We start from the raw sequence: 12,500 nt of genomic DNA, 5'->3' as shown, positions 1-12,500 counted from the left end.
TTCTAAATTTTAAACAATGCACCTGATGACATTCCAAAAACATGGATGCCTCCATAAGACTTGCCTGCTCAATGTACAAAATGTAATATTAATATTTGTAATTCTGCGCTCAGGAGGATAATTCAGATTATTGGCAGAGGTGATTTTACACCAATGAGGACATATTTATGAATGAGGATATTGATTTTAGCTAATACATTACTTAAAATGTTACACAGTGTCCCTTTAAAGGTGCAGTGTGTAATATGACATCATCAAGAAACTTCTACAAAGTTCTAGAATGCAACGCTCCCTGGGTAACCCCACCCCTTTAGAATAATAACAGAAGCTACAGTGGCCTTCAAGGACAAGAACAATTCTAAACAATGCACCTGATGACATTCCAACTATGACACTTTCAAGATGGCGGCACTAGGCCTTGGTCAAAAATATGAAGAAATATGGACATATATGAGACCCTTTCTAAGGGGAAAAATAATAATTCAAAACATTTTTCTCAGCTATTAATATTATGCAGTAAATTAAATGTACTTATGGATATTATAATTACTTTCTACAAAATCTGCTAGGAAAATATATTTGTATTGATTTTTTTTTATTCAACAGTTCAAAAGATATTTATGAGGTTTAAAAAATTAATTATATATTTATTAATTTATTTATTTTTACTTGAGATAATTTTTTATTTCTTTTCAACTTTACCGCAGTTCGGAACTGTAAAGTTTATTCTCCACATTTAATTTTTTATTATCGAGGTACATTACGAAAAAAATAAATAAATAGCTCCTCTAATGTATAATTAGTTTATAATATACCATAAAATACTAACTTTCTAACGTCAAAACAATGAAAAAAATCATTGAGCAGATATAAAAGCTTATGAGTGATACTCTATGGCTGAACCCTTTTGGTAACGGGGTGGGAGGGAGAGGCTGTCTGTTTGTTGATACATACTCGACTCTGTACGTTATGTTGTATGATTGTCTACGCTAAAATATACAAATATAAAGTCATAAGCGGACTGATTTTGTCAGTTTGGTGAACAGTCAGAGTGATGTTGTTCGCTCATATCAGCACTCCTTCAGAACGCATAGAAGGTTTCTCGTCCAATGAAATCACTCGCTCAGAACCACTGCTGTATAAACACTAAATAATAATAATCTATTATAATACAAATCTGGTAGTTGATACTGACCCATGTAGACTCGAGCCTTCTTATGTCCTGTAAACAAACAAGAGTAACTTCATTAACATTTAAATTCATTAATATATAATAAAAATATCATAATAAATGTAGATTATTGTGTATTAATGAAATGGATCCAACCTGAGACCGATTTGTACTTCTTCTTTTCTGAATGGAGACAGAAAAACACAATCAATTATATTAGTTCATATTAGTGCAATATTTAAATCATAACATAACATATTAAAGGCTCTGTAAACTGACATGATGCGTGCTACAGGTGGGCCTCCTTTGTTTGCATACCAGTTTACAGAGTCTAGGCTGTGTATTAACACAGGCATTTTTTTTCAGCACACACAGTACAGACAGTTAGCAGATCATGAGGAGATATTCACTGATTATGACAAAAGTGATTTTGACAACAAGCGTCCAGAATTACCGACTATAACTTTAACAATTAAGGGTCTAAAGACTGAGTGAGTGAGTGAGTGAGTGAGTGAGTGAGTGAGTGAGTGAGTGAGTGAGTGAGTGAGTGAGTGAGTGACTGTGTGTCTGTCCGTCTGTCTGTCTGAATGAGAGACAGACAGACAGACAGACAGACAGAGTGACAGACAGACAGAGTGACAGACAGACAGACAGAGTGACAGACAGACAGACAGAGTGACAGACAGACAGACAGACAGACAGACAGACAGACAGACAGACAGAGTGACAGACAGACAGACAGACAGACAGACAGACAGACAGACAGACAGACAGAGTGACTAACCTCTCAGAGACCAGGAGCTCTTCCTCAGGTTGGCGCTGCTGGCTCTCAGACTCAACATGCTCTCTGCCTGCATCAAGTCACCGGACGAGACTGGAATAAACAAAGAAATAAATAATATTTTATTTTATTAACCTTTATTTTTCCAGGAATATACTCATTGAGATTCAAAATCTCTTTTTCAAGAGAGTCCTGGCCAAGAAGGCAGCATAAAAACATAAAAGTTTCACATTAAAAAACAAAATTTCACATTTAAAACAAGACACAAAACACAATAAAAAGTAAATAAAAATAAAATAAAAAGTCACAAAGCATCAATCTCATTGGCAGTAAGTCTGTGTTCAGTAACCGGGCATGTACAGTTTGCGGTTAAATAGTCCTTAATCAGTCCTTAATAATTATCATTTTATTCCAACAAGCAGCATTTATGAGAATGTGACGAATAAAGCTTTTGAATCTTGAATCTCATCACTTTATACGTACAAACAGCAGCAAAAAAAATGGCGGACTGGAAGAAAAACAGCCACAAAAGGTTTTTTTTTTGTTGATAAAGATGTATAAAAAATAACCATGGTATTTCCAAAATCATATCAGATAATTTTTTTTTTGTATAGCCCAATATCACAAATAGACCTTTGCCTCAGTGGGCTTTACATTCCATACAGTATGACACCCTCTGCCCTTTATCTATCTATCTATCTATCTATCTATCTATCTATCTATCTATCTATCTATCTATCTATCTATCTATCTATCTATCTGCCCTTAGACCCTTAGCTCGGCTGAGAAAAAACTCCCAGTAAAAAAACCCGTTGTCGGGATTAAAAATTGAGAAATCTCAGGGAGAGTCGCCAGAGTAAGGGATCCCTTACTGCAATAGATGTCATAAGTAGAGAAAAATCACGAAGGAATTCAATCGTATTTCCTTAGGTCAAATAGTAGGAATTCTGTACTGTCTGTGGTCAAGCACGATTGATGCCTAAAGTCTAGTGTGTTCTCCCAGTGTGAGCATACTCTACACTTCCTTCCACAGAGGACTATTCTCATTGTTCTAAAAGGTTCTGCTTTAAAATAAGGAACAATTATGACATTTGTGTTCCCCCTTTTTTGTAGTGTCGAAAAGTATCGAAATTCATATTAAAAGTGCCAGATTAAAAACTAAAAATATTTTTTTTTGTTTTGAACAGGATCGGCACCTTTTTTGAAGAAGAAGAAGAAGAAGAAGAAGTCACATGACATGTTACCATAGGTTCAAACACTTGAGTTAAAGTGAGGCAAAAGAAAAACCATAGATTGCAGCGCTAATTGTAGCAATGCACCTTGAGACAGAGGCCAATGAACATTAAGAAAGAGGTTCGACAACATCTCATTTTCAGTACAGTGCAAAAATAATCTGCTTCCACGCAATAGTCTGCTAGCATTATTACATGAACCGAATATCATCTGGATCACACAATTATAGCAGACTTCTGTTAATGCAGAAGGGGGCACCTTCATTTTGTTGTGTATATTCACAATTTAATCCAATGACAAGTAAAGCTTCTATTTACCTGGTGTGTGAGTGAGTGAGTGAGTGAGTGAGTGAGTGAGTGAGTGAGTGAGTGAGTGAGTGAGTGAGTGAGTGAGTGAGTGAGTGAGTGCGTGAGTGCGTGAGTGCGTGAGTGCGTGAGTGCGTGCGTGCGTGCGTGCGTGCGTGAGTGAGTGAGTGAGTGAGTGAGTGAGTGAGTGAGTGAGTGAGTGAGTGAGTGAGTGAGTGAGTGAGTGAGTGAGTGAGTGAGTGAGTGAGTGAGTGAGTGAGTGAGTGAGTGAGTGAGTGAGTGAGTGCGTGAGTGCGTGAGTGAGTGAGTGAGTGAGTGAGTGAGTGAGTGAGTGAGTGAGTGAGTGAGTGAGTGAGTGAGTGAGTGAGTGAGTGCGTGCGTGCGTGCGTGCGTGCGTGCGTGCGTGCGTGCGTGCGTGAGTGAGTGAGTGAGTGAGTGCGTGAGTGCGTGAGTGCGTGAGTGCGTGAGTGCGTGCGTGCGTGCGTGCGTGCGTGCGTGCGTGCGTGCGTGAGTGAGTGAGTGAGTGAGTGAGTGAGTGCGTGCGTGCGTTCTCTGTATAGACTTACATGAGTCAGCTGATCCCCTGGGTTGCACCTCCACCATCCTGACGTCCTCCAGCTTGTCCTTGGCTTCAGACAGACAGCTGTTCACCTCCGCCAGGTGGAAATGGAGAGAATAATCCTCCTCATCATACGTCTCCTCGTGGGGATCGTCTGACAGAGCGGTCGCCTCCTCAAAACTCTGAGGGAGACAATGGTTCAGGTAGTTTGTTTGGAAGAATGAGACTGTTTCAGAAATATACAAAAGTTCCTCGTAGCACCTTTAAACCTGCAGTGTGTAGAATTTTGGGTTTTATTTCCTAGCAGATTTTGTAGAAAGTAATTATAATATCCATAAGTACATTTAATTTAGTGCATAATAGCTGAAAAAAATGTTTTGAATTATTTTTTTTCCCTTAGAAAGGGTCTCTTATATGTCCATATTTCTGCATATTTTGGACCAAGGCCTAGTGCCGCCATCTTGAAAGTGTCATAGTTGGAATCATCAGGTGCATTGTTTAAAATTTAGAATTGTTCTTGTCCTTGAAGGCCACTGTAGCTTCTGTTATTATTCGAAAGGGGTGGGGTTACCCAGGGAGTGTTGCATTCTAGAACTTTCTAGAACTTACTTGATGATGTCATATTACACACTGCACCTTTAACTTGTTTAATCATTGAGAAGGGATGGTCGTGCGTGATGGATTCCTCATTTCAAAAGAACTAACAAGGGCATTCCAAGTCGTGTGTGTATGTGTGTGTGTGTGTGTGTGTGTGTGTGTGTGCGACACACCATAAATATTACGCATATCTTGTCTGTTGTGTTTTTTTAATTCATTGTGTGGAGAGACAGACCTTTAAACAATCATCAGTGAACATCATGAAATGAGCTAATGCGTAGTATTTACCTGTAGGAAGGCTATGTGGTAATGCGTAGTATTTACCTGTAGAAAGGCGATGATGTAATGCGTAGTATTTACCTGCAGAAAGGCGATGTGGTCCTGACTGACAGCTTGGACCTCCAGTGTTGCTCTCCGCTCCATCAGCTGGTTGAGATCCTCCTCCAACCGGCTCACCTGACCCTCTCCCTGGAAAATAATAATAATATATTTATTCATTCATCTATCTATCTATCTATCTATCTATCTATCTATCTATCTATCTATCTATCTATCTATCTATCTATCTATCTATCTATCTATCTATCTATCTATCTATCCATCCATCCATCTATTCATTCATCCATTCATTCATCCATTCATATTTTTAATAATAATACATTTGAATTATTTATTATTATTTATTTTTACATCATATTTTTTCTCTTTAAAAGAACCCAAACACACAACTGAAAAAACTGAACACACAAAAAACAAAAGATAAAATAAATAACCAACCAACCAATGGCGTACTCTACTTTACAGGTTTCTAAGGACATTGTTTAAACTAAAGGTAAATGTTAAGCAGAAAATAAAATCAGACAGACAATATCTTGATGCTTACCACACAATATTAATACTATGAGACTTTACAAACATATTTATCAGTACATTTCATTTATAACTGACAGACAGACAGACAGACACAGAGAGACACACACACACAGAGACACACACACACACACAGAGACACACACACAGAGAGACACACACACACACAGAGACACACACACACACACACACACACACAGAGACACACACACAGAGACACACACACACACACACACACAGAGAGACACACACACACACACACACACAGACACACACACACACAGAGACACACACACACACACACACACACACAGAGACACACACACACACACACACTAGTTTAAACACATTTCCAGTCACCTGAGTCATCACTGCCTCCAGCTGTGAGTCGATCCCGCCGATGACATCAGAGCGGATTCTGTCCAATGAGGCGGTCAGATCGTCTAGCAGGTGTTCTACCTGACCGCGTTCTCCCTCCGTATAGTTCTGTGGGAACATTACATTACATTTTATATGATCGAAGGGTTGCCGGTTCGATCCCCGCCCTGCCACTTGTGTCAAAGGATTTAAGATTTCCCAATACATGCCCGTCAATATGTAGTATGCTGAAAATACATAAATGCCCCCACTAACTCCAATAGCATTCGAGTATTCCTCTTTTTCTTGACATTTCTCGACATAATGAAAAAAAAAAATCTTCCTTATCTGATTTTTTTCTCTCTCCTGTCTGTGGCCCTAAAACTCTTCTGTACTTTAGTATGTAGTGTAGTAAGAAGACTAAAACTCTTCTGTACTTTAGTATGTAGTAGTAAAAAGAAAGAGTATGTGATTTGGAACGCAGGGGATGTTTCTAAAAAGCAAGATGTCCGACCTTGACTGCCTCCAGTTTCCTCCTGAGCTGAGTGAGGTGGATTCCTTTCTCTTTGATCCTGTTCAGGATCTCCTGCTCCGTACGCGCAACCTGTTTCTGAACGCACAGGGGGACAGAGAGACAAGGGTTAATGGATGGATGGATAGATAGATAGGTAAGGCAAGGCAAGTTAATTTATATAGCACAATTCAAACACAAGGCCATTCAAAGTGCTTTACAGGGGCAAGATTAGAATACATAAAACACATTAGAAGACATTTAAAAGCGAATGAAAATAAGTAAAACACTTAAATAAAATAAAAAGTACAGGTTAAAATGGAAACAGAAAAGTCTTCAGACTCGATTTAAAAGAACTGAGGGTTGCAGCAGACCTCAAGTTTTCTGGGAGTTGGTTCCAGATATTTGGTGCATAAAAACTAAAAGCTGCTTCTCCTCATAGACAGACAGACAGACAGACAGACAGACAGACAGACAGACAGACAGACAGACAGACAGACAGACAGACAGACAGACAGACAGACAGACAGACAGTTTCTGAACGCACAGGGGGACAGACAGGACAAGGGTAAGGGGATTAAAGTGGACACACAATAACTTTTTAATAATAAAAGTAATCAAACAGGTGCATCCAAACAATTAGAATATCATGAAAAAGTTAATTTCTTTATGTACATTTAATTCAAAAACTTAATATATCAGGTGTTCTAGCCTTTTTAGTTTTAATTTTTATCATGAAATTCAAAAATACAGCATCTCGAGATATTATAATACTGTATTACATAAGACCAAGATAAGCAATATTCTTAATATTTTGAGATATTGGATTTTGGCTGAAATATTTCAACTTTATGTGTAAGATGTTTTTACTTTTCCATGATATTCTAATGATTTTAAATGCACTTGTGCTTGCATGTCTCTTCTGTATCTACCTGTTTTCCTTGTCTCTCTGTCTGCACCGAGACCGTCTTGTGCGTTCGATGTTCTTCCAGCGAACAGATGGCACAGATGCAGCGCTGACACGTCCGACAGTAAACCTGGACAGTGAACACACCATGAGGTCAGAGTTAACAATCAATAACCAATCCATAATCATTTATTATAGATGTAAAATAACACAGCACAAGTTAATTCGGTTTCAGAGCCGATACAAATTGTAAAACGCAGCAAGATGATCATTATTAAAAGCTATATTGCGTAACTTTTTTATATAAATGAATGACGGTTACATTCAAGCCATCACTAAATCAGCTCCACAACACTCTCTGTATTTCTCAGTATGGCAGCGTTTACAAACTGGTGTCCCCAGTTTAGGAATCAGTTTTTTCATTAAAAAAAAAAGTTACACATTGTGGCTTTCCTTACCTCCATGAGCCGTCTGTGTATGTTGCATGTGCGGCCGCGTAGTGCCTCCTGTGGGTCCATGAGCGGGTGTTTGGCGTAGAACGGCGTGTTTTGATGAGGCTTCACGTGTTCAGTGCAGTACGATGCTGTGCAGGTTACACAGGAGCTGACAGCCGGCTGCTTCATACCTGCAGATAGGGGGTCATCAGTGTTATGATTATTTAAAAGGTGCACTGTGTAACTTTGCTGCTTCATACCTGCAGATAGGGGTTAACATTACATCAGTGTTATGATTATTTAAAAGGTGCACTGTGTAACTTTGCTGCTTCATACCTGCAGATAGGGGTTAACATTACATCAGTGTTATGATTATTTAAAAGGTGCACTGTGTAACTTTGCTGCTTAATACCTGTAGATAGGGGGTCATCAGTGTTATGATTACTAGTGCATTGCCCGTAGGAAGCCGGTCTGCTGTGTGTGTCCCGCTCGTCACTCATTTCAAGCTTTTGGTCGCAGCAGCCAATCAAACCAGAGGGAGGCGGGGTTTAGCCGGAGACTACTTCATGCCCGTCGTTACTGTGGCCTTCAGTGTGCGCATGTATTCACCGCCAGCATGATATAAATATGATAACTTCTACATATTTGGTCCAAAACTTCATAATCAATCAAGGATGCACACCTTCGTGCCGTGAGCAAGCCATATCTGGAAGCTCAGGCCGATCTGACTTACTGTCAGAGAGATATGCGAGTCACACACAGACAGAAAGACGTTTCTTGCTTTATAGATAGATTTAAAGGTGCAGTATGTAGCTTTGCTGTTTCATACCTCTACAAAGGGACGGTGGAAAAAACATGCATTCATTGGATCATTCAACTTTCTTTCAAATCACATTCATAGTAGCTCAAATTATTAAAGGTGCACTATGTAACTTTGGTGTGTTAGAGAAGTGGCCTTTTCTCATAGGTATATTCTCATAAGTGGACCTTTACTGCAGGTCATCCCCCCTCTCTCTCTGTCTCACCATTTCATAACATTAAATTACATGTCCTTTAGCAGACGCTTTTATCTAAAGCGACTTACAACTGGAGCACACATTCATACACCGATAGCAGCAGCAGCTACCACGCAGGGTGCAAGCTAACTATCAGGAGACATTTAGGGTTCAGTGTCTCTTTGCCCAGGGACACTTGGACATGTGGCAGGGAGACAGGGAGATCAAACCTCCGACCCTGTAGTTGTGGACCCCACCCCATTTCAACTCTGTACTATCTAATAAAGCTTGAAAATGCCAAAAAATTATGAAATATTCCCAGCCTTACCTGTGCACACATCACACCAAACCACCTCCTCCCCTGATGCAGTTAGGAATGGGTTGGAGCCGCCAGCCGAAGCAATGGCCCCCGTGTCGTTACCCGGAGCCCCTGCATTATACGCTGTGGGCATGGGTAACCCCGCGGCGCCATAGCGAGCCTGTTTGAAGTTGTCTGCGATGTGGGAGAAGATCTTGTTGACGCTGAGTAGAGGTCGTTCATCAAACTGGCGCTTACACAGAGGACAGGTACACACCGCACTGGACGCCCAGTAACCGCCAATACACACCTGGAGGGGGAGGGGAGGGGGAGACAGACAGACATACAGACACACAGACAGACACACAGAGGGAGGGAGGGAGGGAGGGAGGAAGGGAGGGAGGGAGGGAGGGAGACAGAGAGAGAGAGACAACAGAGACAAACACACACAGAGGGAGTGAGGGAGGGAGGGAAGGAGAGAGACAGAGAGAAAGACACACACACACAAAATATTAGTATTAGGGTCATACCAAGTCGAAATGTCAAAAAGTTGAAATACAAATTTCAAGAATGAACTCAACAGTTCCTGCCTGTCTGTCTCTCTCTCTCTGTCTGTCTCTCTCTCTCTCTCTGTCTGTCTCTCTGTGTTACCTGGCAGAAGTTGTGTCCACAGGGCGTAGACACCGGCTCATCAAACAGGTCCAGACAGATGGAGCAGGTCAGCTCCTGCTCCGAGAAGATATCTGAAGCAGCCTCAGCCATGGCCATAAACACTGGAGGGAGACAGGGAGATGAATGAAATGTGTGTGTGTGTGAGTGAGTGAGTGAGTGAGTGAGTGAGTGAGTGAGTGAGTGAGTGAGTGAGTGAGTGAGTGAGTGAGTGAGTGAGAGAGAGAGAGAGAGTGAGTGAGTGAGTGTAGAGCTGCAACGATTAATCGATGAATTAATTATTAAAATAGTCGCCAACTATTTTGATAATCAATTAATCGTTTTGAGTAATTTTTTAATAAAACATTTCAAAATTCTCTGATTTCAGATTCTCAAATGTGAATATTTTCTGGTTTCTTTAATCCTATTATGACAGTAAACTGAAATATCTGTGTGTTTTGGACATAACAATACATTTGAGGAAGTCAGCATGGGCTTTGGAAAATTGATCAACATTTTTCAGCATTTTCTGACATTTTACGGACCAAAACACTATCGATTAATCGAGAAAATAATCGACAGATTAATCGATTATCAAAATAATCGTTAGTTGCAGCCCTAGTGTGAGTGCGAGTGTGACAGGTAGTGGATCATGAGTAATGATCCACTACCTGTCAGTACTGTGTGTGTGCTGTAAAATCATCCAGTGTTAATACACAGCCTAGGCTCTGTAAACTATGCTATGGTAACAAATGGGGGCCCATAATAGCTAGCAACACACCAGTTTACAGAGCCTAGGCTGTGTATTAACACTGGATTTATTTTTAGTGCCCACACAAAGTACACGGATCATGAGGAGATATTCACTGATTTTGACAACAAGCGTTCCCCAGAATCACTGACTCCACCTTTAAATAAAGTATTTGAGTACTTCCTAAAACACTGGTAAACCTCATGTCCATCTGTCACATAATTCACATGAACATGAGATCGTAAAACACAGGAAACCAGACTATGGCCCGCTGACAGGAAAATATGTAAAATATGAACAGGAACGTGTGACTGTGTGAGTGAGTGAGTGAGTGAGTGAGTGAGTGAGTGAGTGAGTGAGTGAGTGAGTGAGTGGTTGTGTGTGTGTGAGAAAGTGTGAGTGAGTGAGTGGTTGTGTGTGAGAGAGAGTGAGTGGTTGTGTGTGAGAGAGAGAGTGAGTGGTTGTGTGTGAGAGAGAGAGTGGTTGTGTGTGTGTGAGAGAGAGAGTGGTTGTGTGTGTGTGAGAGAGAGAGTGGTTGTGTGTGTGTGAGAGAGAGTGGTTGTGTGTGTGTGTGTGTGAGAGAGAGAGGTTGTTGATGTATTTTCTTTGTTTTTACTAACTCTTAAATGCAATTTGTAATGTCTAGTCTTGATGTATGTCATGCCCCTGTAAAGCACTTTGAATAACGGCCTTGTGTCTGGATTGATATAGAAATAAACTAGCCGCTCTACTTGTCTTTTTCCTTGCTGAGCATTTTGCATATTTATCTGTCAGCTCATTGCCTGCTACAACAACACCAATGTGAGCATGGATGGACCTAGATGACTTGACATTTCTCGACATAATGAAAATAAAATCTTCCTTATCTGATTTTTTTCTCTCCTGTCTGTGGCCCTAAAAGTCTTCTGTACTTTAGTATGTAGTGTAGTAAAAAGAAAAAGTATGTGATATGGAACGCAGGGTCTCACTCCTACACAGATGAGTACGCTGCCTGCGACTGAATATTTTAAAAAGACAAATGGAACCAATCAGACTCGGTGACGGCGAGAGGCGTGGTGAGAACGAACAGGTTACATTCACTAAAAAACATATTTCCTCAAAACCAAACATGATGACGAACAAAACAGTCAATGTAGGCCTATGTCATTTTAAGTTAAATATAGCCTATACGAGACTATCGCAACTATCGAAACTTAACGGAAAATCGTTTTTTTCCGGGAACAACGTGAGATGTGATGGCGGAGGGTGGGCGATTGTTAAAACACACAAGGAAACATGTTAAAAATAGACCTCCAATGTTGAGGTTTAAGATTCACCAATCAAATATATATTAAAAAGTGAAACGAACACAGCAAAACAAACGCCTTTAAGGTTGAAATAGCATCAGAATTCTTACCTTTCTTTCTTTCTTTCTCCCTGTGTGTGTGTCTGTGTGACACGTTCGTTCCTAAAATCTTGACATGCAGGTTAGACTGTGACGTAGGGAGTGGGCGTGGTTTTCCAGCTGCGAAAGACTTGTCAGGTGAGTTTTGAAAAGGTGGAGACACACACACACGCACGCACACACACACACACACACACGCACACACACACACACACACACACACACACACACACACACACACACACACACACACACACACACACACACACACACACACACACACACAGTATAAGTTAAGACACTGCTGCAGGTGAATAGGCTATAAAACATTTTTAACTTACAGATGTCATCATGAAACTTTGTCAGTTGATTACTGACATTAAAACTGTAATTTTTTCTATTTTAATTATTTCTAGAGATGTTGGGATACAACTGCAAATTTGACAATATTTAACTAATCATCATTTGCATCTGTTTGATAAAGCCTTGAAGAGTTAACATTTGTATTTCATTATTACTTCCAAATTTAATTTAAATTTTTTTTTTTTTTTTTTAAGTCTTTATTGAACATGGTTAAATAAAACGATTGAGCAGTAAAAAAGGAAAGAAATAAATTAAAAAACAAACAAATACATAACTCAAATAACATAGTTAATGTTCAAAAGGGATAGGAAGAAGTTAAGAAACTTTTCTAGTCCT

General features: G+C 39.9%; 1 protein-coding gene across 2 annotated transcripts in view; it reads right to left on the bottom strand.

Annotated features, from left to right (window-relative positions):
- Positions 1–11,875, bottom strand: part of btr30 (bloodthirsty-related gene family, member 30) — a 17,564-nt gene extending 5,689 nt beyond the window's left edge. For both annotated transcript variants that reach the window (XR_013845240.1, XM_080043138.1), the window contains exons 1-12: positions 11,814–11,875; positions 9,670–9,791; positions 9,049–9,328; positions 7,750–7,916; positions 7,317–7,421; positions 6,388–6,483; positions 5,877–6,002; positions 5,007–5,114; positions 4,057–4,231; positions 1,956–2,045; positions 1,328–1,354; positions 1,196–1,222 (exon numbers count right to left, since the gene is read on the bottom strand). Coding sequence is in view for 1 of the 2 variants with exons in the window: in XM_080043138.1 (XP_079899264.1) it covers positions 1,196–1,222; positions 1,328–1,354; positions 1,956–2,045; positions 4,057–4,231; positions 5,007–5,114; positions 5,877–6,002; positions 6,388–6,483; positions 7,317–7,421; positions 7,750–7,916; positions 9,049–9,328; positions 9,670–9,786 (1,318 nt within the window). In the remaining variant the exon portion in view is untranslated. The remainder of the gene's footprint in view (positions 1–1,195; positions 1,223–1,327; positions 1,355–1,955; positions 2,046–4,056; positions 4,232–5,006; positions 5,115–5,876; positions 6,003–6,387; positions 6,484–7,316; positions 7,422–7,749; positions 7,917–9,048; positions 9,329–9,669; positions 9,792–11,813) is intronic.
- Positions 11,876–12,500: the final 625 nt, after the last annotated feature.

This window comes from Ammodytes marinus, assembly GCF_949987685.1.
Source record: "Ammodytes marinus genome assembly, chromosome: 16".
Classification (NCBI taxonomy): domain Eukaryota; kingdom Metazoa; phylum Chordata; class Actinopteri; order Uranoscopiformes; family Ammodytidae; genus Ammodytes; species Ammodytes marinus.
The sequence above is the reverse complement of the archived record's forward strand: the minus strand, read 5'-3'. Positions and strand labels throughout refer to the sequence as shown.